The sequence below is a fragment of the Ascidia mentula genome, chromosome 6 (genome assembly GCF_947561715.1).
Source record: "Ascidia mentula chromosome 6, kaAscMent1.1, whole genome shotgun sequence".
Lineage (NCBI taxonomy): Eukaryota > Metazoa > Chordata > Ascidiacea > Phlebobranchia > Ascidiidae > Ascidia > Ascidia mentula.
Genome location: NC_138571.1, coordinates 1,005,428 through 1,028,412, shown reverse-complemented (window position 1 = coordinate 1,028,412; position 22,985 = coordinate 1,005,428). Strand labels below are relative to the sequence as shown.

The following is a 22,985-nucleotide window of genomic DNA, read 5'->3' as shown; positions in this document are numbered from 1 at the left end:
CACCACACAAAATAACCTTGAACAACATGAGAGTGTAACTTGCATTCATACAGTTTAAACATTTACAAATAAATTGCAAAATGAAATTATAGGTTCAATATATTTTTAAACTCAGTATGAATGCAACGTTCGCATATAGTCTCTTGCAGGGTCAAGGCCCGTCGGTTTGACCCCTGGCAAGGTCAAAGCTCTCCACAGTGAAAGGTAATATTTAGTGTCACCATGGGTGGTTTCCCTACACTCAGCACAACATTAAAAAAAAACCACTGACCTTTTCAGGTTTGTGACAAACGACTCCTGAAACCACAAATACCTCTGTTGCCTTCACACCACAGTTGTTCTCCGATATGTATTTTCATACATATATTAACTGTGTTACGATCATTGCAAATTGGGATTGAGAGGTCGATAATTTTTCAAGCGTGACAAACAGAAGAAAAGGTCACTGAAAAACTTCATGCGGTGACAAGAAAATCAACGCGACAAAAACGGATGCCATCTTCATACAATTGCCTTCAAAATGTGTAAAATCAACAAGAAAAACCTATGGCACCAAATCTATTTAAAGCTAACAACAACGTCAGGCTTCTGGTGTTTTCTTAGCGAGCATCATTCAAGCGAATAACTTATTGTTGCAACACAAGCGGTGACCTCGGCAACATAAAGTTTGTCGGCGGATTTAGAAGCACCGAAATGCCGTGAGATTCTCGCGCTTGGTTAATCCCACGCCTGAATGTGGTTCAAACGGGAAAAAGGGCACTGCATGGTGTAACGAGACGATGGGCTGAGGTTTAACTTCCCATCGTGACTGACCAAAGTGGACTTTGAACCATGTGTTACAGTGGTTGGTGATTTAGCTATTATGGCTAAAAAATACATGTCTCAGCAATTTATACCGTTTTGCCATGTATCATATTTTAGGATGTTTCCACAGCAGCAATGCACGTTTTGGGTCAAACAGCATCTAAGCACAGATAACAGTTTATGTAATTCTATCAATAGGTATCATGTTGTAAGTTATTTTAACCTTTACTCCTGCACCAAATTACAAACTTCAATATTTATTGGTTGCAAAGTAGGGATGCCTTCACGCCGTTTCGGGTCACAATTTGTTACGTAACAAACTACCGTCTATTGCCAAACAAGAGGCTGGCGAAGGCAAACAGTTCCCTTCTGCTGTGGAGCCAATATACACAGACACATATCTTGTGTACATAACAGATCATTACACTCACGTTACAGACGCAATACAACTGCTAACACTTTTAGTTTGTCTCCAAATGTTGAGAATCCCTTTCACAGCACAGCAACCTTGACTTAAGTTACTTTAATCATTACTTTGTACCCAATCGAAAAATACATGTCATTGCAATTACAACAAATTTTGTAAACATGTTGTCTAAACTTTTAACAACAACAAAACCCTTCAGATGTAACCAAAAAAATTCCAGATACATTTGCTATTATATGGACGTATAACACTTTTAGAACTATTTTTGAAAACTTTCATGTGACACAGGGTTTGAGTCAATTATAATTTTATATACGTATAAAAACGTGTAATTTCAATGCGTCATGCACATAAATCTACGACAATTTGCGCAAAATAAAACATTTTTAAATGTAGATGCAAGACATTTCAAGGCGACAAGCAAACCTCTGACAGCACAGCAAGTATCTCACAACTCAACATTACGTCACTCAAGCCCAAACTGGAATGTGATCTGCAACATTCAATTGCAGCCTGCTGACAAATTCTCAGCATTAACCATCCTTTGTTTCAAGGCCAAACTTATCTCGACATAACAAATTTGCTTTGTGACATCACAATAACGAAAAAAGCCCCTTTGTCACTTGACAGAAGACAATGTGTGAGCAACAAACCCGCCCGTTGCAAAACGCAACCTCTCTGTACTGTTACAATCTGCTGCTGTGGTTGATCCACTCATAGCGTTGTTGAAGTTGAACATTCCGAACAAACTTTGCATTCAAGTGCTCGTTAACGCTTCCACGTTGCCAGTGCCAGTAATAGATGCATAAACGTTGATGGTTAAGTATGTTCTGCGCCTAACTAAACTTTACACAAATAAGTTGCAAATCTCCACAATTAAACAACCGAAATGTGAGGGCAAAGTTTTACTGAAGGTCAAAATTGCTTTACAATCCCTGATATTAAGATCTCCAGTCGACTTTACAGAAAATCATTTCCCGCCAAAATACACAAACATCCCTCCACAAAAATATGAGCAGCAGGTTCCAGTTGAGTGAACCCTATTATTACCAAGAGTAAAAAGAAACGCGTTTTCTTGTTGGTAAGATTTTATAATTTAGGGTTGACTTGCTCCTCGCTTATTTCCCGCCAATTTTGTGGCTTCACTCAAAAGTTTGGGAATTTTTTTCAATCGTTTTCAATCCAACAGAGAAAGCTGTTTTAAGAACCATCGAACACCCACAAAGCAAATATAGCACGCTCAATTACACGCGAATACCCACTTTCATTATTACGCTATGATGACTGACAACTTACATTGTGACGTCATAAGTGGATCTGTTGTTGAGCCGATAGAAGTAAAACAACATCCCGGCTTAATATCATCCAAAGGCGACCACGCGTGTAATCTTACCTTAACTGTTCGGTGGAGGTTTGAACGGATAAATTCACCCATTTACTTGGGGCTGATGTGGGGTTATAGTTATGGGGATACGGAAGTCAAACAACTCATTCTTGTTGCTATTATTAGATAATAACCTAACATTGTTATGTGATGTACCTTCTCAATAAATACTGAATAGGGCGTTAATATTTGAAACAGGGGATGCCGCCAATCCAAGGTGTTTGTTGGTTTCTGGACGATTTTGTATCCAACCGACAAACCTGCTACGTTAAACCGTGAGAAAATATTTTTGCGTGTTTAATTCGCCCTAAGCAAGTTCCTGAAATGCGAATTAAGCCGAAGCAGTCTGTAATTGTGGCGGAAAAAACATTTATCGAAAACCAACGGCTTGACATGAACAGAAATAAATATATTTTGATGACATTATGTTGGTTATAAAGTAGTTTCACGATTTCATAAGAACAAATAGTCAAAGTCCATATAAGGTTAATGCGGAATAATCATAGACGCTATGGCAAGCCGACCCTGCAAGCTGACCTTGCGTAGCGAAGCCCACAATTCCTTCGCAAAGAAAAACTGAAATTGATGGATTGAAATTTTCAACACATTTTAAAATTGTAAGTTAGTGCTCTTCACACCTGGATGAACATGAAAGTTGCAATCAACTTGACAAGATAAAAATCTTAACCAAGTATTGATCTCTCCGATTAAACCGCAACATAACATCTGCATTTTACACAAACATCAAAACTTAATCGGAGAAATTCGAAAAGTCATCTTCGACGAACCCTGTAATTTATTTCGTCACAAAGAGGTGAACGCATCAAAGAATCAAGAACTGGCAGCGGTCGCATTGTTGTGGTTGATCTTGACATGTGATGCAACGTTCTAGAATTGCTCGAAGCGCTCGAGGCGGGTTTGAAAGATGGAAGGTTATGGTAGACATGATTCTCGTGGATGAGAGATTGGAACCTTGTTATTATCAGGATTAAAGTTGACCACACACACCTTGACACTGACTTGACACGTGCGTGCTCTAATTCTGGAAGTCAAGCGCACAGTTTTGGTCACTTAGGTTTTCCGCTATACATTGATTGCATTGGTGTATATCTAACCTATGTAACTAAACACGATAAGCCTTCTAATGCTGGTGCAAACTACATGTCCAAGTATATGTGTTACACTAATCTACGCCACGAGAAACTTGAACCAATCTTCCTCTATTTCCTAATCACTAATTTGATTAAAATTTAAGTATTTTTAGCAACAGAATGGAGCGTTGTATGCGTTTCCCGTGGCAATGGGATACGTTTGTAGATATTAAGCCTGTTATATCCTCAACTACTTGATCGAATACTTTAAATATTTCAACATAATTTTAAACCGTGTTCCCCTGTCTTCAGTCAACAAGTTCCGTTTCGTAATTAATCACAGGGCAGACACAAGACTGCGACCACCTTTGTGCAAATTCGTGGTTTCTGTGGGGTCCAACTTGACTGATGACCCTCTCGCTTATAAAGAAAACATTGCCTCCAACTTGACTGTTAAAAGCGCCATACACGTTCCAGAACATTTCGTTAATACAACAAACGATCTACGCTTGCCAACTCAATGACCGAAAAAACACCTTAAATATACCTTAAATGTGTGTAACGATGAGTTGTATAAGCTCCACTACTCGTCAAGTTACACAAGCAAAACTAGTATGAAGTAAGAATGGATATGTTGACATCAAAGAATCACCTTGAAAGTTCAATTTCAACCCACATTCCAACAAGGGCATTAACCGCACGATTAACCGAATAATAGCCAAAAATACGGCGATAAAATCAAATATTTCGGATTTCTGGGCTTGGCGATCTCTGTCCCGTCTTATCAGCGCCACTCACATGCTTCCACCCAAGCAAAAAACACCTCAGCAATAAATTTTTTCTCGCATTATTTTGTTTAGCAACAAACACCGCCCACGCAACGGCGAAAAGTAATACTGGACCGCATATTTTACCAAAAAAGTACAGGTTTTCACTCAGCGTAACGCCCACGGGCCACGGAGTACTGCGAATTACATCGGAAACATTTAGTCAACTTCCTAATAACCTGGCAATGTCACTGCAAAGTCATACAGGTGGTATTGGTGTAACTCTGCCCTGAAACACTTTGAATTTGTCAAGCAACTAATTTAATCATTGTCTACACATCGTTAAATCCCTGCCGTAAATCAGCGTTGTCAGACTAAACCACAAAGTCAACAAAGCTTAACCATAGCCTTGCTTTTATTTCCCAGCAACTGTCAAGCTGACAAGTTGGCAGCCAAGATTGCTGCTGTATCCTTTGTCTCGTTCATGTCGAATGGCTGCCCTGTGTCTCACAATGACATTTGTTACGTCATGCATCTATACTTGTTGTCGTAATAGTTTCAACATATGTGCGAAAATATCCTGGTAAGATTGGACAAATCAACATGTCGAATAACCTGGGGAAACACCTTGTCGGTGATTTTATGAGTCAGGCATTGTGGCGAGATTCTTGAGGTTTTCTGAAGAAACCACAGCTGACAAAACCAAACCTCACACTTACTGAGATAAGATTAGCACAACTTGTTGAAGGATTTCCTCAGTGAAAGCTCTTCGCTTCTCACATACCCACGTTTACTTGACGCATTGTTTGGTTAGAACATAAACAGTGATGTCATTGAACAAAGCTGTATTGCAAGAACTTTTAATAAATATCAATTGGATTGATGGATCACGGGGTTATCAATAAGTAATTTAACAATTTGATGGCTTATCTGCGTATTTGTTTGAAATAAGTTCTTTACCTAAATGTCGAAACGATAAAAATGAATTCTATCAAACTTCACAATGCATCGCTCTTTTGAACAAAGCGTAAAAATAAACTCTTTTTGCCACGTGATTTAAAAAAGATATCTGCTATGTGATTTTAACTGGGTTTGTCCAATACGTTGAACAGAGCCCAACATAACACAAGTACTCCATTAAAATTGTTGTTTACCGACAAACCATTCTCATCACACAGCCATCAAACCTAACAATAGTCATGTTTTCCAACCAATCACATCATATTTACCAAAACTCACCAATGGTCAGTCATGTTTATCAACTGTCAAGTGGTCACAACATTCTTAAAGGCTCCACAATGTCTCTATTGTTGAGTATCTGTGACATCACAGTGTGTACATATTCCGATACACCAACAATTCTTTGTATAAAGTAAACACAACATGTTGACAGGCCGGCTATTGGTGGCGCTATGAAGTGCCAACATGGCGGCAAATGTACAAGAGTCTTTAGTGTTCCGACAAAACCGCCACAAAAGTTCTAAGACTGATTCAAAGTGTGATAGATTTGAATTCCAAAGTGCGATCATCAATTCCCAATAAAAACAAACTTGTCGGGAGTTTACAACTTCCTTTCTTATTCTTGGTGAACGCAATTCATGCAGAAACCACTTGTCACAACTTGCCATCAGATCCTAACTAAGCACAAACCGTAGACTCGTAATAGTTTTTGTGCGCACCGAAAGCACATTTCTGGTGGTCGACCAATTTATACCAAGAAGAAAACCTGATCGGGATTCCTGGCCAAGATATTCCGGGTTCGAATCCCGGTGTGGTAAAAAAATGCAAATAGGTTCAAAAGTACACTAGAATTAAAGAATTCTGAGTTCCAACGTCACAGACAAAGATATTTCGGTAACCGCTGAGCGCAATGCGTAACGCAACACTCACGCCCCCTTGCGGCATTACTGCACTGGAAAAGCTACCACACGAGGTCGCTAATTCAACATGTATCGGCTTTTACTTTTCAAGCACAATTTATGAACCACAAAAAGTCGGTGGGTAGGGAAATAACCTCGGTAACTCTGCCACGACATGTAGGGGGTGTTTATTACGTAACATAATTGTCGCAAAACACAGAAAATGAGCGAAATAAACACACCAGGCCTTAAACGCGGTGTACGACTTAATTTCGATTTCAAATTAATTCCCCTGAATGTTAAACTTCAACAAACAAAAGATTCGAAATTCCGTCAAAAATGACAAACCGATCTCGTTTTCACGAATGTTCATTCCCACACTTGGAGAAATACAACCCACCATCTTGTTGGAACAACATCCACAACATCATGTCTGTCCTTTACTGTTGGAAATGTTTCTAGGAGCGAGTTTAACGAATGAAGACATGTTTGAGAAGTAAGTGCTGCATCCATCTTCCTCCTCCGCTTTTTGTTCGGCCGCATTCGGGTTTACGATTTCTATGCCTGCGGAAAACAACAAAAATAATTAATTAGTGATGACGTCATGAAGTTTGCGAAAACAACTTTAAATTTAAAGCAGGTTTAAATGTGAAACATGAAATAGTGGTAGGGGTGTGACAGGAGGGGTATTTGCAGGATTCGTCAGTGAATTGTTTTAGTTTGATACGACCTCAAATATACACCGCAGACAACCTCGGGTGAACGTTTCACAGTTTCCTGGATAGAGTATTTTCGCTCATGCAAATTAATTGGAATTAATTTTATTGTTTGGCAATCACTGGTTGGAAGTCCTCTGTATTCTTTGCAAATGATTGGATGTTTGGAAGAAACCTTCATAAAACCACAACACCCAGCGTAAATAAAGTTGTATTGACAGAATAACACATACGTTTTGAAAAGCGTGTTCATGCAGGTTTAATTTCTAAATTAAACATTTACACTGCGGTTGGTTTGTGACGTCATAGTTATTATTCAGCCTGCATCGGGTGTGGGTAGACGAAGTTGGGGGGTTGGAAGTGGAGGCGGATTCGGATCCCATTGATAAACACGCAGCTTCGCTGTATATAATATGGGGGGTCGAACATCAAACGTCGCGCGCCTCGCGATGAACTCGACCGTAATATCCACTTTGACGTCACAAGGCGTGATGACGTCTCGAGGTCCTCGAATTCGACGCAACGCTGTCATCACTTGTATGTTGTTTGAATCTGGCACGGGGGGGAGTGAACCTTCCACGTTAAACCATGCCATGACTTGACAGAGATGCAAACCACGGAACAGTCGGATGGCGGTCACGCGTTCGTGGTATCCTCCGCTCATTAAAGCGTGGCAACTATCATCGAAGTAGTAATATTCCCCGAGGAAAGGTCGTCGCTGTCTCAGGTAAGTATGAAGGTAATCTGCATGGAGGTTGTCAGTCCTGCTAAACTCACAACTGTTCACCGACCGGTATCCGGGGATTCCCCGCAAACCCTTTATCCAACGGTCCCTCGATTTATCGTAAATAAAAAACTCCTGTGGTTCTAACTTGTGGTCACAATCACAATCCGATTCTGACATAACAACAGTTGCTAAGTGACCTTCACTTCAACAATGATTGTTCAACATTCAACTGTGGGTGTTGCAGCAAATCGCGGCGATTCTGAAGTGGAAGCTGCTTAAAAACTCTACAATATTGTTCTGGCTCTGATATCCTGTTTCCTTCCATTAATACTGCATTCACTGCAAGTTCAACCGCGTTGCGTGCAATTATTACGTGCGTGGGAACGATTGTTGTACGGCCTCGTGTTTGTGAAGGGTTTCAATTCCAAAAACTCTCCTTGTGTCATGGAATAATGTAACGTATTGTGTTTTACCGATGCCACCATGGATCCAACGAAACTTCAAAACAGAATTTCTTGTGCATTAACTTTGTAGATGTAGGTTTAATTGCAAACATTTCATGCAACAAACAGATGTTCCCACGTCTCAATATGCACCCAAGGACGTCGGGTAGTATTAGTCGATTGTAAAAGGATTAACAAACGTCTGTAATGTACTGACTGTGTCTTAAGTGTTGTAAATCAAGTGAAATAGTGAGTGAACTTTGTTCTGTAGTCACAATACACAGCCGAGTAAATCAAACCTAAACCGTGATTAATTTGTGCAAGGTTTGCGGTGGACAAAGCATTGCATGTCCTGTAAGTTGCGATTTCAAATTTACAAAGTTGTTGTACATTTTTCTGTGTTAAGGGGGAGATAATTAGAGACCGTTTGAGTTTCTAAAATTACAAAGCGCAAGTGTAACCACTCTGTACTCGTAGCTACTGATGATGCCGTGTAAGTGAAATATATATTTTGTAAACCAGAGATAGTTGTTGAATAATCTAGGTCAGTCCTAGTAATCACTTTTTGCAAGAATTTTTGTGTCACGATTACAATCAAAGTTATCAGTGAGAGGTCTATGTTTTACATGAACATTTCTGTATACTTCGTAGTTAATGATTGAGTAACATTATAAATACATCCCTTGTAATGCAACTGATATTCATTGCAAATCTCTTTTGGCAGAAGAAACTGTGTTATGTGACGTTTCGCGTGGTGACGTCAGCAGCAAGTAATAATGAACCAACCTTTCAACGGCGTGAAGGCAACAGATGAAGCAGTTCCACTCCCTCGGTCTCTTACTGTAGTTTTACCCCCCCAAGTGGTCACTGTTGCCGAACCCGCTGCTCTGTTTGCTCGTTGCAACTTAGTTTGGAGAGTTTTTGATATTCGTACTTGTGTTTTGTTGTCAACCTTGAAATAAAAATGTTGGTGATTATTTATTCAATAAATTATTTTCGGTGCAGGTCTATTACTGTGCATGGAATTGTATCCACACATAATGAATGCCGACTGTTAACTTATTTAAATATGCAACTGACTAATTAACCCTTCCTCACAAAATTTTATATCCATAGACATCATAACTTGATGGCATGCTTTGCAAGTTATTTAAGTCATTACATAGCTTAATAAATGCGTGAATTAACATCAATTGGAGAGATGGATTGTTTAATTGTGGTAACATTAAAATTAGCCAAGAACAAAAACTTCTTTCAAGGTTACAGTAACCCTGTATCGCAACCAACACAATAGGAAATTTCCATATGAGCATTAATTGTTTTCTTCAACCTGAGCAGCTCGAATTCTCCCACTCCCAGACTTCCCAAGTTGTCCGAGGGAAAACCCGATGCTGTCTTGGTAAGCATCCTCCTCTATCTCCCCAAAGTTCATCCTGTTCGCTTGTTTGTGCATCTCAGTCATCCCTAATCGCTCCTTCATCTTCCGATACCTTCTTCCTCCTCTCTTCTTCCTCCCTGGATCCACAGGAGCAGGGAGAGCTTTCACCTGGGAGAGACCAAGATTTTCAACATATTATGGTAGAAATTCCTGGCTCACTATCGACGTTCACATCAACTCTGCTTCGAGAAAGCAACAAAAAAGTCACGTAAGTTTTGTTTTATCGCAAATTGCAGCAAATTTTGATCACAATCATTTCTGTGGCAGAATGATTTCATGTCAGTAGTTTTTTAAGTAGAAATCAAAATCAATTCCACACTTTGGCAAAGCACCACCCAAAGTACTTCCGTCTGTTCATAATCAAATGAACTTAAAATGCAGATTTACCTAAATTCTGCCTATTTGATAAATAAGGGAAAAGAACATTTTTACTTATTTGAAGTAAAGAAAATTTATCAACAACAAAGAAAAGGAATTTTTACCAGACTTCACTAGATTATAAACAAGTTATTTTTTATTTCCAAGAGACAATTTTGCACCTGTTTAACAGGAGGGGGTTCTTGCCATTTGTCAAACTTTGTGGTGATTTCTTCCTTGAGCGAAAATCCAACATTTCCATCCGGACTTTCGTGAAAACTATCGACACGAGCAGCTAAAGTCACCTGCAAACATTCACATGATCAATACATTGCCAAGTACAACATGTTTGTAAACATCTGGATTATCACAATAAATTATGGGCCATGGTTTAGTTTTGACAAAATTAAATTAAAGGAAACAGATTGTTTTATTTAAATTCTTGTCTAGTTTTATGAGTGTTTTAAACAATAGGATTTAGTTTGGATTTTTTAAATGGCAATTATTATGTGTCACATAACCAAGACGCTTGTTGGACAAATGGTTTTCAACGAACTTTGGCAGCGAGCAATCTTGCAGCTTTCCTTCTCAAGTCTGAAGGCATCATCTGTACAGTGTCACTGTAGTAAATAAACCCTACAAAAAGGCAGTCAAATATTTTTCATTTTGCAATTTCTCTTGAGATATTGAAAAAATGAACAAATTTAAAAACAACAAAATTCAACAATCTTAAGTTCAATCTTTTCTGGAAATACTTTAATTGAAACTTACCCGTATGTGGGTTGATGGCAGTGCTTGAAAAGCCAGCAAGTGTTCGTTTCTGTGAGCCAAGCAACATAATGTTACATGCTGGCATCTTTGTAAGAGCAGTCAGACCTCCTGCCACTCCCATTAACTTTGCTGCCACGGTTGCACCTGGAACGGTGAATTTTCAGAGTTTTTACATAACTAGTCATCTTTATAAACATTTTAAACAAATATATTAATCTCCGCTAGTGTAAAAGCTAGCACAGTGCGACAGTCAACAGCTGCACTGATGAGACCTTACAGGTCGAAACAGTCCATGTACACACCCTGTCTGCAGCTTTCCAATACTATGGCTTTTTTGCACATATATTAATCTCATTTCACCAAACTTTACAACAATGACAAAGTATCAAACATTTTCAACATTCTTTGCAGAAAATCTTTAGCAAGTATTTGAAAAAATTTTTTTTTTAGAAACACAAATTTTAATATTCACCATGTCCATATTCACAACTCACCAATGATTGCAGTTAAGTTAGGAGCGATGTAGGACATTCTTGACTCCACATAAGTGAGAATCCGAACTTTTGCCGTCAACAAATCCTCGGTCATCTGACAAGCTTCAAGTATTCGGGACAATTCTTCCTCAGATAAAACTTGTCCTTGAGTGGTTGAAGCCGTCACACTTACCACCATGATCGTGGCATTGGAAATAACCTGAGAAAAATATAAAGTCCAATAAATGGAATATATTCCAGCATATGTTCACTGTTAAAGGTGGGGTTTTTTTAAAGAGACCACATAAATTTGTGAATAATCTCATACTAATAAACACATGCTTAGTTATTAAGCAGAAATCATTTGTAAATATTTATACTGAAAAACCTCAACTATCTCTTGGCATTTGCGTAAAAATTCACAAAAAAATATTAAATATAAACTCGTCACCTCTTGTAATGCTTCATTGTTTTTATATTGCTCTAAATCATTTCCAAGTTCTTTGATTGTTCTGATGTATTCAAGGGGAGTTGGCACGAGAGAGTCCAACTCTGGGAATCTCTTCGAGTAGTGATCTCTGCAATATTAATTACAAGTAAAAACATTCAAGGCATCTCAGTGACCTTGATATCTTAAGGCAGGGGCACCAAATTCATTCAGTGCTTTGGGCCACTTGCCTGGATTTTGTGAGACAGAAAACTTTACAAATTTTCATGAAATCCATGAAATGTGCATTTTTTTTATTCACAGCCACATAATATCACATGATGCCACTAAAATATTATAAATTGGTCAATTTTTAATTAGCATAGATTTGTTATTCCCTCACATTTGACCCCAGTCACATTTAACCCCAGGCTGGTAATTTAGCCCCACTTTTTTACATAACCACCAATGTATTTACCTGCAGAACTTGTGAATAATATTTATCTCATTATCAATCTCCATCGTGAGGTTATTAGATTCCACGATCAGTTTGTATTCAGGGTCTGCTTCCACCATTCCACAAACTTTTTTAGCCCCTGATGTCATTTCGTACTTTTCTATCCCCTCCATAACCCGTTTGAACTGGTCAGTGCTGATTAACCTGATTAGAATACAATTAAAATGAAAAATCCTATTTGTTGCTGGTATCTGAGCAACTACATACGATGTGACATAATATTGGGATAATCGATAACAGATCCATTGCTACTTGGGACAAATAGTTTACTCTGTCCATGAATATGTAGTCCACAGACGCACAACCATTTTATTAATGCAAGCTGCATCGTACAGACTTTTTTTCACCAACAGCTGCCCAAATTGGGATTGGCATCAACAAATTATCAATGTTAAGCATAAAATTATACTGGGTCATAAATCAATCATCAGCTTATTAATTATCAGTATTTCAGTGTAATAAACACATGTAAATTATAAAACAAGAAAACATAAATTCAAAACTATCTTCTGCTTACATACAAACCTACCTGGCAACATTCCTTATCCCCTCCGGATCAATACCAGCTTGTCCTGTATCCATCCCATTAATGTCATCAATATCATCGATATCTCCAATTCCATCTTCATCTTGTTCCTCCACCACTGCATCTTCACCTTCTAATCCTGCCTCCTCAAGATCAGCCAAAAGTTCATCAGCTAATGACATTCTTATAACCTACTTCTTGCTATGTAATATGTCCCTTTATCAAAGCAAGTAAAAAACATGAGTATTTCAATATTTTCACCTCAGAAACATTTGGGCAGCATTGTACGATTTTGTTTACATGACAATAAATTGACAAACATGGAAAAGTATTATCTTGTAGCTTTGTTCAAATTAAAGAACCCAAAACCAACACAAGTCAGTGAGACTCGAGTGTATTCGTGATTTTCCATCATTTCACGATCGTCTGAATCCGACAACTTCGACTCTAACTTGAAAATCACCTGAAAGAAATCTTTCAAATGTCTCAAAAACTGAATTGTGTAATTTGTCAAAGGCCCAAACAAAACTTTCTGGACATCCTGCTCTCCAAGTGCCATAAACAGCAAAGAAAAACATTGACTATTTGAGTCAACACATCCTCCTTTGTAAATTTCCTCCAGAAGACAGTTTGCAGCCTTGATTCCAACATCTTCCGGGACCAGCGGCTCCTCATCTCCGTTTCCACTGGGAAGAGAGCAAGTCTCAGCTGCAAGAAAATTTCCAGTCGTAGTTTCACCGTGGAGGCAAATTCCAAACCCAGGCGACTTTGCTGGACCCTTTGACACATCCGTGTAAATGTAAATATCAGGGAGAAAGTTATTCAAGACTCCACGAGCGGAGGTGACAAGTCTGTTTGCAAACTGGGGTGAAGTTTTTGTGGTATAAGCAACACCACGGACCCTTTTCACCTTCCCAAGGTCAGTTATCTGCGTGGTTCGCAACTTTTTAACGACAGGACATTGAAACATGATTTCACCTCCACCACCGGGGGCGCTACCTCGCTTTTTAATCTTTATTTCGAGATCACCAACAACACCATATTGTTGCAACAGTGGAAGAGCCACATCTTTGTAATAGTCAACAGAAGGGTCAAATTGGTCAGTCGTAATTCCACGAAGGGTTGCCTTTAAAGGGGTTTTGCAGAATGGACCAAGACACAATAATACTTCCAAATAATATCCAATTGATCTATCATTGTTACACTCATGTTCAAACTTGCCGCCGTGTAAGATTCCAGGCTGGTATAACAGCGTGGTCCCGGTTACGCTTATCGTCATTTTGGTGCCGTTAGTAATTGTGTCCAATAATCGAAGAAGATTACCTTCGAATTCGTGGAGTCCAGGATTTTCATCTTTATGGCGTATTTTTGAAATCCGCACAGCTTTTCCGCTTAATGTAGAAAGTATGAGGCGTTGTCTGAGGTAATTGCAACCCTCGTATTCCAGTACACCAGCAGACATGACAAGCTATTATCAACTACACAAAAACTGAGATTCTTTTTTACCCAAAACGCAGCATGTTCATTTTCGTTCCGGTTGGTGCGTTTTCAGAAAACAAATATTACAAAACCTTCACAAGTACAATTGCCAGGATGTAAAAATGACAGAGAAATGTTTCTTTGCGTGCCGTAGAGGTCTTATCATGCAATTTAGTGAAAATGACAAAATAAATTAAAAACTAAGACTTTTATTCAAAAAGTGGCAGCTATATTTCCCGAGGCGTTGTTAAAAGAAGCTCAAATATACCCGTATTATTTATAAACATAATTCCAATGGCTTGGTAAAATTCGCCCGCGTGCATTGTGGTGTCTAATTAAGTGTTATTCTTTTCAGCAATTACAGCATATAATTAATATAATACTTTTTTTTAAACACAAGCTAGACAATCCACAAATTGAAACACAGTTCTCTTTATTCATGGCCTGTAACCAGACATCTCATAAATATTTTTATTTCTATGTAGCGAATTTATTTCAATAAACTTTGGACAAGAAACCAGGCTTAGTGGCTGTGAAACACTCGCAGTGCAAAGTGTAAATAATAATCAACAGACGTAAAAGTAAAAAAAACACGGTTAAACACGATCGAACCCAGCATTTGCGGACAATCAAAAATATTTTTTGAATTAATGGATTTCAATTTAGTTGCGTAAATACCAAAGAACCAGGTTTTAGTGAAACTATTATATAAAGCATAAAAAAGCACATGTTACATCGAACTTTGAGTTCGTTTGATATTTACTACTCACATGATGCAAATAAGCACAAAATCCATACAAAAAACAAAGGTATAGCAGATGAGAAAGGAGAGACAGCAATATCTTGAGTGCCTTAAAGTCGTTGGAGTTATGATGACTGTTATGCTCATGGAGTAATTAACTTGGATCACTTTACAAATGCACCCCCATCATTATTGCCATCTCATTTCTCTGGATTACTCCGTCCTTGTTGACGTCAGCATGACTCATCAATTTTTCTTTAACTTTTTCCAGCTCAGCAGCTTTCAGTGGACCCTGATCAATTAAAAACATCTTTGTTTAATGATTATTGTTGAATTTAAAAAGCTTGTATCTATCTGTTATATAATCCGCAGCAATGTTCTTGTGTAGTTATTCTGCTAAACTTCAGATTAAATTACAACAAATGTCAAAACCAAAGTTTAAACAAATCTTTTATGATTTTCTTTACTATGCGCGATTCCAGTCGCTGATTTGTGATGAAAATAAATGTAAAAAAATAACAATTGAAAAGATGTGAAAATTCAATTTTCACATTGGAATAAAAGTTGTTTGTAAACAAGGTTAACATCAGACGAACCTTTGCTGATAGAAATTGAGAATATTTTGACAAACAACGTGAAACGAAGTGAAGAAAGAAATAAAAACGATTTGAGTCGGATTCGAATCAAGTCGTTCTCAGATTCCAAATCAACCCCAGATTAAACAAACCAAATCGTCATAAATTATGACATCACGAGCCCCATCTCCAAACCCATATTCCACCTTCCATGCACTCCAGTGACGTCATGCACCCCCCAAAATCCCCCCTCCCATCTTACTTCGTTTCCGTCTTGCCTATGCAAGAATGGTTTTGACTCGCTCACCCTGATAAGCTCCATCATATCTTTCACAAAACCATCCAACTCTGCTCCCTCTAGCGCCCCCGTCTGGCTCTGTCGAACAAAAGTCACTTAACTTTTCGGAATCGTAATAATATCTTGTAAATAACTGATATGTTGCAAATTTAGCATTAATTTCCAATTCTACTTAGCTCTTATAATGTTAAGAATTTGCATTTTGTAAATAAAATCATGTTTTGTGACGTAACAGTGTTTCAATTACAAAATTCGAATGAAGAGGAAAGAACAAGTTATTAGACCTGATCGTAATGGTTGAAAATCTTTTCAAAATCACGACGTCTTTCGGCCGGAGATCCATCCTGCAAAGCATCAATAATATATTTTAACTAGAAACATCCGTTAGCTGAAAGCTTGCGTTAACGCAAACCAGGTTTAAATGTAACAGCGTTTAGACCCAAGGGAGGAAACGACTCTTGCATAATTTATTTTTCACAATATTTGTTTCACGCTTCGGTAACAAACGTTTACCAAAACAAATAATAACCTGTATTTTGAACTGGAGTAGAAAATTTTCGGAAACATTGACGAGTCGCGCCATGTCCTGAAGGTCAAGCAGTTTGTCCCCGTTACGGTCGAATAACTTCATCTAAATGACGTCACAACGTTTGTTGCAAAATAGATCAGGAAAAAAACAAGCAATCTTATTAAAATAGGCTGCAGCAATTATCTGATGAACACTACTAACGTATCTGAGGATTAGTAATGAGAAACGCAACGCATTACAAATGTCAGTATTAGGGTTACTGGGTTTGGGTATGTGAGATATGCAAGTCATTTAATTAATAAACGACGCTTTACACAACAATAAAACACCCACAATGCATTTGGCGTATTCCTTTAATTTCTTGCTGGAAACTGTGGACCCTGCAGCGGTGACGTAATCGGAAATGAAGTTCTGAAATTAAACGTCACTGAATTATGAATATGGCCAGTGTAGAATCACTAGGCAGGTAGTACTTCTTTAATATGAACAAGATAGCCAATACAATGCTGGAAAACTTCATGCAAACGTTTCGATTGTGTTCTTCAATCATTATCAATGCAAAATTGCATATTAAAGATGTACAAAACCGTGAGTTATGTTATTAAGGTAGTACTTGTTCTTACATTAGAAGGTAATTTTTAAAGGAAACCATTTACCACAAACATGCATTAAATCGATGTAATGGTTCCCCTGTATTTTCTCGTTTAATAATTTATGTTAGAAACACAAGCTTATTGACGACGTCACAAAATTTATTACAACCTTTGTGACGTCATAAAGGTTCTCGGCTTTATTAAGCATTCCTCACGTTTATCTAAACTTTAATATGAGATGATGCCTTCAGCAAAGCCAGGGGAGTTTAACAAATATTTTTCGTGTATTTATGAGGTCACCGTGTTGCATGTTGAATATGTTGGACAAAAAGTAATTCCAGAAGTTACTTGAAAACGTTTTCCTGTTTCATAGTTCGGTCATAATGTTTGTAGTTCTGTTGTTTAAAAATTAATGAAACAATTTTCAATTACGTTACGTTGTAGAGAAACAAAATCGATTCGAATGAATTATTTATGAGGGCAGAAGCATCTGGAGGTTCTCAAATATCTGTGGTTTCAAAACTTCTACCTGGATTTCTTTGGTGTCGAGGAATCCGCTTCTGTTCTTGTCATATTTCCTCCACAACTGAAACACAAACATACGTCATTATCATCAACAAAGTGGAGTCAATAATGTGATTTCTGCAGCTAACAGAAATACGCCGTTACACTATTATAAAAAAAAGACCCCAAGCACATAACACGCTATAGTGCATATTGATCGTTGCCAAAGTTGTCGAACCGATAACACAACCACTTTCGGATACAAATGTAAAAACAGATTGGTAGAAAGGACATGAGAAAAAACATAAGCCTTTATTACACGCATTAAAATACCCCAATTTGCCAATAATAATTTGGATATTTCTACATAAATAGTAAAATTTCTACGTAAGAGTAATTGAGTATTTGGGGGCTCTACCTTCCATTGTGCGAGAATTAAATGTTTTTTAACGAAAGTTTGTTTCAACAAAAACTTTAAGCTGTCGAACGTTTGTTGTGTCAAACGCTAATTACGTGAAACCGCGTTGATATTTTCATCGTTCCGCTCACAGCAGTTCGTTAAATATTCCCCGAATAAACGCAACAATAAACGCAAGCAAAACAATATCTGCAAACAGTTGCCAACGCGCACAGTCGGTCTCAATTTCAAGGAAGGGAAAATTAAACTACCGCATGTACAAGTGTTCCGCAGTTGTAAAATAAATGATTTTTTTTACACTGCACATATTATGCAGTTGCTTCGTAAAGATAATTCCTATCTGTGGAGATTTTCATATTTTTACCAAAATTGCCACAATTCAGATACAGCTATAATTGTGCTGGGAAAAATCCGACATAATAGATTTGTTCTAAATCGAGGACATATGAGCTGACAATATGGCAGGATGTGGACGTTTGATTGACGTTTCCCGGGTCCAATACGAAATAAAGGCTTAAACAGTCGGTTTTGGTTGGAAACTAAAATGATTCGCCCGAACCTTACCAGCATATACTCACATACTCTCCATATTATCACCACTATCGACGCTATTAAGAAAATTAAATGCAGTTTTGACCCAAGAATTTAAAGTATTGTGTTTTTTTGTGGTTTGTGGTCAATTTAGACAAGGTTACTCATGCTGAAGCTTCAATGAATTAGAAATACCTGCATGAAAGTTACGCTGGAGTCGAGAGGAATTGTCCTCCTGAAGAGCAGAAGAAACTCCTCGTCTTCCGGGAGCAACATCTTCGCCAACTAATAAACAAACAAGTACAATTATGTGGAAGGCATCAAGTCTGCCATTACAGGTTACTTGAACTAAGATTCCAGAACAATATTCAGTAGTTATACAATAACAAACACATGCGCACGTCCAGCAGAGAAACATAGAAATAATAACCTCGCTCATAGAAATCCGTCCATCCTTTGTTTTGTCATAAGCGGACATAAAACTTTTTTTGATGTCTTCGTGTTCTTCTGCTGTTGGTTCCTTGTGACGTAACAACAATCGTAATTTTAGCAACAAGCAATCCTTATGACGTAGTAGGATGCTGTTGCATCAGAATGATATTGGGGTGTTAAAATCGTGACGACATAATGGGTGTAGAATAACACGTTTGTTGACTTCGATAAACGTTTTCATTCAAACCTGGCATTCAATCGATGAAGAAAAATTCAATCGATTTCTGCCTTACACCGATCATGAAATTATCCTTGGTTGATTTTGTAGTTAAGGACAAGCGTATCACATACTGTATTTATTTAACTCAACAATATCAAAATTACAAACAATTAAAGTTTAGTGAACTACCTACAGTTAAAATCAATACAGTTTTTTGACAGTTTTTTAAGAAGCTTTAACATATCTAAACGGTTTATAATTTGGTTGCTTTGTCAAAATCATTCGCCAACAAATTAATGAAGATGGCGCATGACGTCACGATCATTATTCAGGCATAAGTCAAATGACACCCCCCTCATTTGTCAACTACGCACATCGATAATGCTGATGGTTTTGTGACGTAGAAGTAATGACGTTGTTATACTAACTTTTAGACCCTCGAAATGGAACGTGACGTAATCAAGTTAACAAACCCAAAGAAAATGTAGCACGTGGTGATTAATTGTAAACGGCATTATGATGTCATAAGCGTTTCAGCTGTACCATTCCGTGGGTAAATTATCGGTTAATGTTTTACCCTAATCACAGTTTGCGGCAGTTTAACTTGTAAACTATTACATAAAATACCAAAGTGGTGTCGCATGGAGTTTACTTTGTGAATATGAAGGCTATCCCGCCACACACCACCTGAATCCAAGCAATATTGCTGAGGTAAGTGTGTGACGTCACCATTCATTAAATTACTGACAACATCGAAGAAATATTATGTGACGTCACGATAAATATTGCGTCATCATCTTACGTCGCATAGTTTTCTAAACGAACGTGAAAACATATCCGCGTGTTTGAATGAAAAAGTGGTCACCAACAACCCCCCATTTATGAGTGGCAACTTCCTGTTCAGCCACTAACCGTTTAGCAAGGTAGTTATTGTACTGCCTTTGTTGTCAACACAACATAACCACGCTAAAAACGTTTTCACCATTATCCCAACTGTTATCTAAAGGTTAAAACTGCCTGTTGTATTACGACCAACTCACTTTTTTCAGCAATTTCTTTGCAAATTCGTAGAAGAAAGCGTTCAGTTCGTTTCCATCAATATATCCGTTATCTGTGTGTAGAAATATAAATTAACAAAAAAAAATCACCTGATTATGATTACATCAAGAATTTTTCTATTTTATTCCCACCAAGTCATTATGTCGCGGACAAATATGTTAATAACGTCATAATGTGTCAACAGCAATTGTCTGAATGTAATAACATTACAAAGAACTAGAAAATCATGTGGAAAGTGTACACAATGCATTAATCATGCTGCATTCAACGTAATGTGGTCCTATCGCTGTCAATGCTTTAAATTTCCGCCTCAATAAGCATTCCACAAGCGTGCATTCATTATGCAAACATGTATGCACGCGTATTTAAATGTGCATGCATGGTATGCATGTGCTTGAGTTGGAATGTGCATATTGTGTTTTGTATAATAACATAACGACAACGGTGGATGAATCACCATAAAAACAACGCGCAAACAGAAGTCGTATCTCAAGGCTGATTAATGAACCTTCCCATTATTTCATCACTAACACTTGCAAACAACTTGCTCACGTTTTGAATCAACATTATAATTTTTTTACCGTTGATGTCGAATTCCTTCCATATTTTGGCAAATTCCTCGGCAGTTACACCAGGCAGTTTAGCAGCTTGCACTGTTGACATTTTCTTCGTTGTTTTAAAGCACATTAAAACTTTTTAGATATTTCTATACGATACTAGCAACAATATTCGTAGTTTAATGTTCGTTCTAACAGAGCGCTTGTTAATAAAGCATGCTTAGTTGATATAAGGTAACTGACGCATTATATACACTTCACATGTTTTGACGTAATGTTTACGTTGCAAACAAAGATTCCACTATGACGTCACTATTGAAAGGATCCAAATACATACAAGGCAGATGTAAACAAAAACCCCAGCAAATGTTATATAATCATGTAATAAATTCAACATGCGTCTTTCACCCGTCGACAACGTGCACTGACTAACAACCAAGGTGATCGCCTATGTACAGCCAAACATGGTGCTGGAGGCCTGAAGCCCCGAGTGCCCTTTTTCCTTTTTTCCCCTTGAAGCACAACGCTCGAATCGTATCTTGTGCGTTCAGTTCAAATAAACCTGCAGGTTTACCAGCAAAACCACAATTATGTATTAATAATTATGCAACAATTCACAACCAGATGTATTGAATTCATGTTTTTTTACACAGTGAAATTACAATATCGGTTCAACAACCATCACCGTTCATCTAAACACTATTCTGTTGTCCCTGATTTGTGCCTTTTGTAACGTCACAAACCCATATGTGACGTCACACAAACAACTGATTGTCATTATAGATCGTTTTAAGAAACAATAAAAAATCCCTGACTTGAAACCTTCGGTGTGGTGAAAACTTTAGTTGCATTAAATCAGAAATCTCTTTTAGACTCGGTTCGGTTTCGAACAAACATTAGGCAAGCTGGACAACTGGACGGTTAAGAAGTTTAAGCAAACATTTTCTACATTCTCTGTATTGTTTGCATGGTAAATACCACTCTATTCCCAACACTTGTAAACTTCCAAACCACCAACTCGCAAACATACTCGCGGCAAACATTTTGAATAACTTTTTAAACATGCAATATTTTCGCAGGTAGTCAGTGTATACTAACAACATATGTCTGAAACGGCCCAACATCTTAACACTCTCCAGCAGTAATTAAAGCAGTTCTTGCATAGTTTCGTCTGGGATTTGAATAGCAACCTGTGTGTGGTGTCACTTGCAACAAAGAAACCTCGGCAGAAAGTTAGGATATCCACTGCTACGCAGAGGAAACGGCTAACGTCAGATGAAAACGACTTGTACGGGCACCAAGAGTAGCTGAAGTAATTACCAAAAACTAGGTACAAACGTCATTACACTCTGTCACGTGTTGGCATTGCTGACGAACAGAACTGAGGGATGGTGAAGTCTTGCGCTAAAACCTAATTATTTTTGGATATTGCGATAATCTGCGACTTTTTATGGCTTCAATGAAAACCTTGATGCAAAGTTTTGTCTGAACTATTCGCCTTGTTGGGGGTGTTAAGACGCATTGCTATCTTCTATCTAAGAAATTCTGTTCATTTCGGCCTGTGAACGAGGTTTTCGTGCTGTATTAGAAAATGAAACAGTTTTCAACCTAATCTAACCTTTTTAACGAAATTCAAACGCACAACACATTAAATTAATAATGCCAATCAAATTGTCCAATCAATTGCACGAAGTAACAAAGTGATTTGTGCGTAAAGAACATTACTGGAGGAGAGAAAGGTTTCATTACGACAACTAACTAATTGAACGTCGTCACCACTTAGCACATGCTGGCCATTGAACATACATCACCACAATGACGTGGCAAATCATTATGTTCACCCTTGGTTGTTATCCGTAATTCAATTTTGAAACTTAGACCTTGATCGAATTATTGCAAATATAACAACCTGAACAGAAAAACTAGTGCTGGCACATGAATATTTTGTTCCGACCTTGGACGTCACATGCACAAGCTTTTCTGAACAAGAAACTCCTGGCATGAAACAATGGCGCATCTTCATTGTTCCTTTGTGATTATGAAACTAAACTGCACAAGTTGTTTCCTCTAACAGCCTTTTCCCTTCTTGGTACACGTCAAGTATAATCAGGCAAATATAAAACAACCGTTGAAAGCATTTAACAACTGACTGCTGGGTAGATTGTGATGAGGAGTCACCTCCATGCAAAACAATAATGCACCGCATCCATCACACAGCAAGATGACTAACACCGATGTAGAGAGCGTCCAACCAACTCATTAAACTTCCGCTGATTAAAGCAAATCATCGCAGTTTGATGCAGAATATCGCAAAACAGTTC

General features: G+C 37.9%; 3 protein-coding genes across 4 annotated transcripts; all 3 read right to left on the bottom strand.

Moving 5' to 3' along the window:
• Positions 1–6,462: 6,462 nt before the first annotated feature.
• LOC145906829 (U4/U6 small nuclear ribonucleoprotein Prp31-like) lies at positions 6,463–13,017 on the bottom strand. Its single transcript, XM_082994303.1, has 10 exons — positions 12,731–13,017; positions 12,163–12,345; positions 11,709–11,835; positions 11,279–11,477; positions 10,785–10,928; positions 10,570–10,649; positions 10,196–10,318; positions 9,549–9,764; positions 9,005–9,170; positions 6,463–6,896 (listed from the first exon to the last, which is right to left on the bottom strand). The coding sequence occupies exons 1-10, from the start codon at positions 12,907–12,909 to the stop codon at positions 6,760–6,762; spliced, it is 1,554 nt and encodes a 517-aa protein (XP_082850429.1). The 5' UTR covers positions 12,910–13,017; the 3' UTR covers positions 6,463–6,759.
• Positions 12,937–14,257, bottom strand: LOC145906830 (RNA 3'-terminal phosphate cyclase-like protein). Its single transcript, XM_082994304.1, has one exon. The coding sequence runs from the start codon at positions 14,187–14,189 to the stop codon at positions 13,059–13,061; it is 1,131 nt and encodes a 376-aa protein (XP_082850430.1). The 5' UTR covers positions 14,190–14,257; the 3' UTR covers positions 12,937–13,058.
• Positions 14,258–14,618: 361 nt separating this feature from the next.
• Positions 14,619–20,825, bottom strand: LOC145906025 (secretagogin-like). 2 transcript variants are annotated; one of them, XM_082993398.1, is made up of 10 exons: positions 20,689–20,825; positions 20,089–20,159; positions 18,827–18,916; positions 18,592–18,681; positions 17,473–17,529; positions 16,684–16,761; positions 16,351–16,452; positions 16,106–16,165; positions 15,786–15,899; positions 14,619–15,240 (listed from the first exon to the last, which is right to left on the bottom strand). In XM_082993398.1, exons 1-10 carry the CDS (start codon positions 20,792–20,794, stop codon positions 15,118–15,120), a joined length of 891 nt encoding a protein of 296 aa, XP_082849524.1. In that variant the 5' UTR covers positions 20,795–20,825; the 3' UTR covers positions 14,619–15,117. The 2 variants fall into 2 exon arrangements, with proteins under 2 accessions (XP_082849524.1, XP_082849525.1); XM_082993399.1 differs by having other exon boundaries at positions 15,831–15,899.
• Positions 20,826–22,985: the final 2,160 nt, after the last annotated feature.

Bases quoted from the DNA above. Each gene is read 5' to 3' on its own strand.
- LOC145906829 (XM_082994303.1), bottom strand. From the start codon at position 12,909: ATGTCATTAGCTGATGAACTTTTGGCTGATCTTGAGGAGGCAGGATTA. The intron at 11,478-11,708 runs GTGACGAGTTTA...TATTTTTCTCAG, and splicing joins ACAATGAAGCATTACAAGAG to GTTATTTCCAATGCCACGAT. The intron at 10,929-11,278 runs GTGAGTTGTGAA...TCACCGTTCCAG, and splicing joins TAACTTAACTGCAATCATTG to GTGCAACCGTGGCAGCAAAG.
- LOC145906830 (XM_082994304.1), bottom strand. From the start codon at position 14,189: ATGTCTGCTGGTGTACTGGAATACGAGGGTTGCAATTACCTCAGACAA.
- LOC145906025 (XM_082993398.1), bottom strand. From the start codon at position 20,794: ATGTGCTTTAAAACAACGAAGAAAATGTCAACAGTGCAAGCTGCTAAA. The intron at 16,453-16,683 runs GTGGGTGTTTTA...GACGTCATTTAG, and splicing joins AGGAATACGCCAAATGCATT to ATGAAGTTATTCGACCGTAA. The intron at 16,166-16,350 runs GTTATTATTTGT...GATGCTTTGCAG, and splicing joins TACTCCAGTTCAAAATACAG to GATGGATCTCCGGCCGAAAG.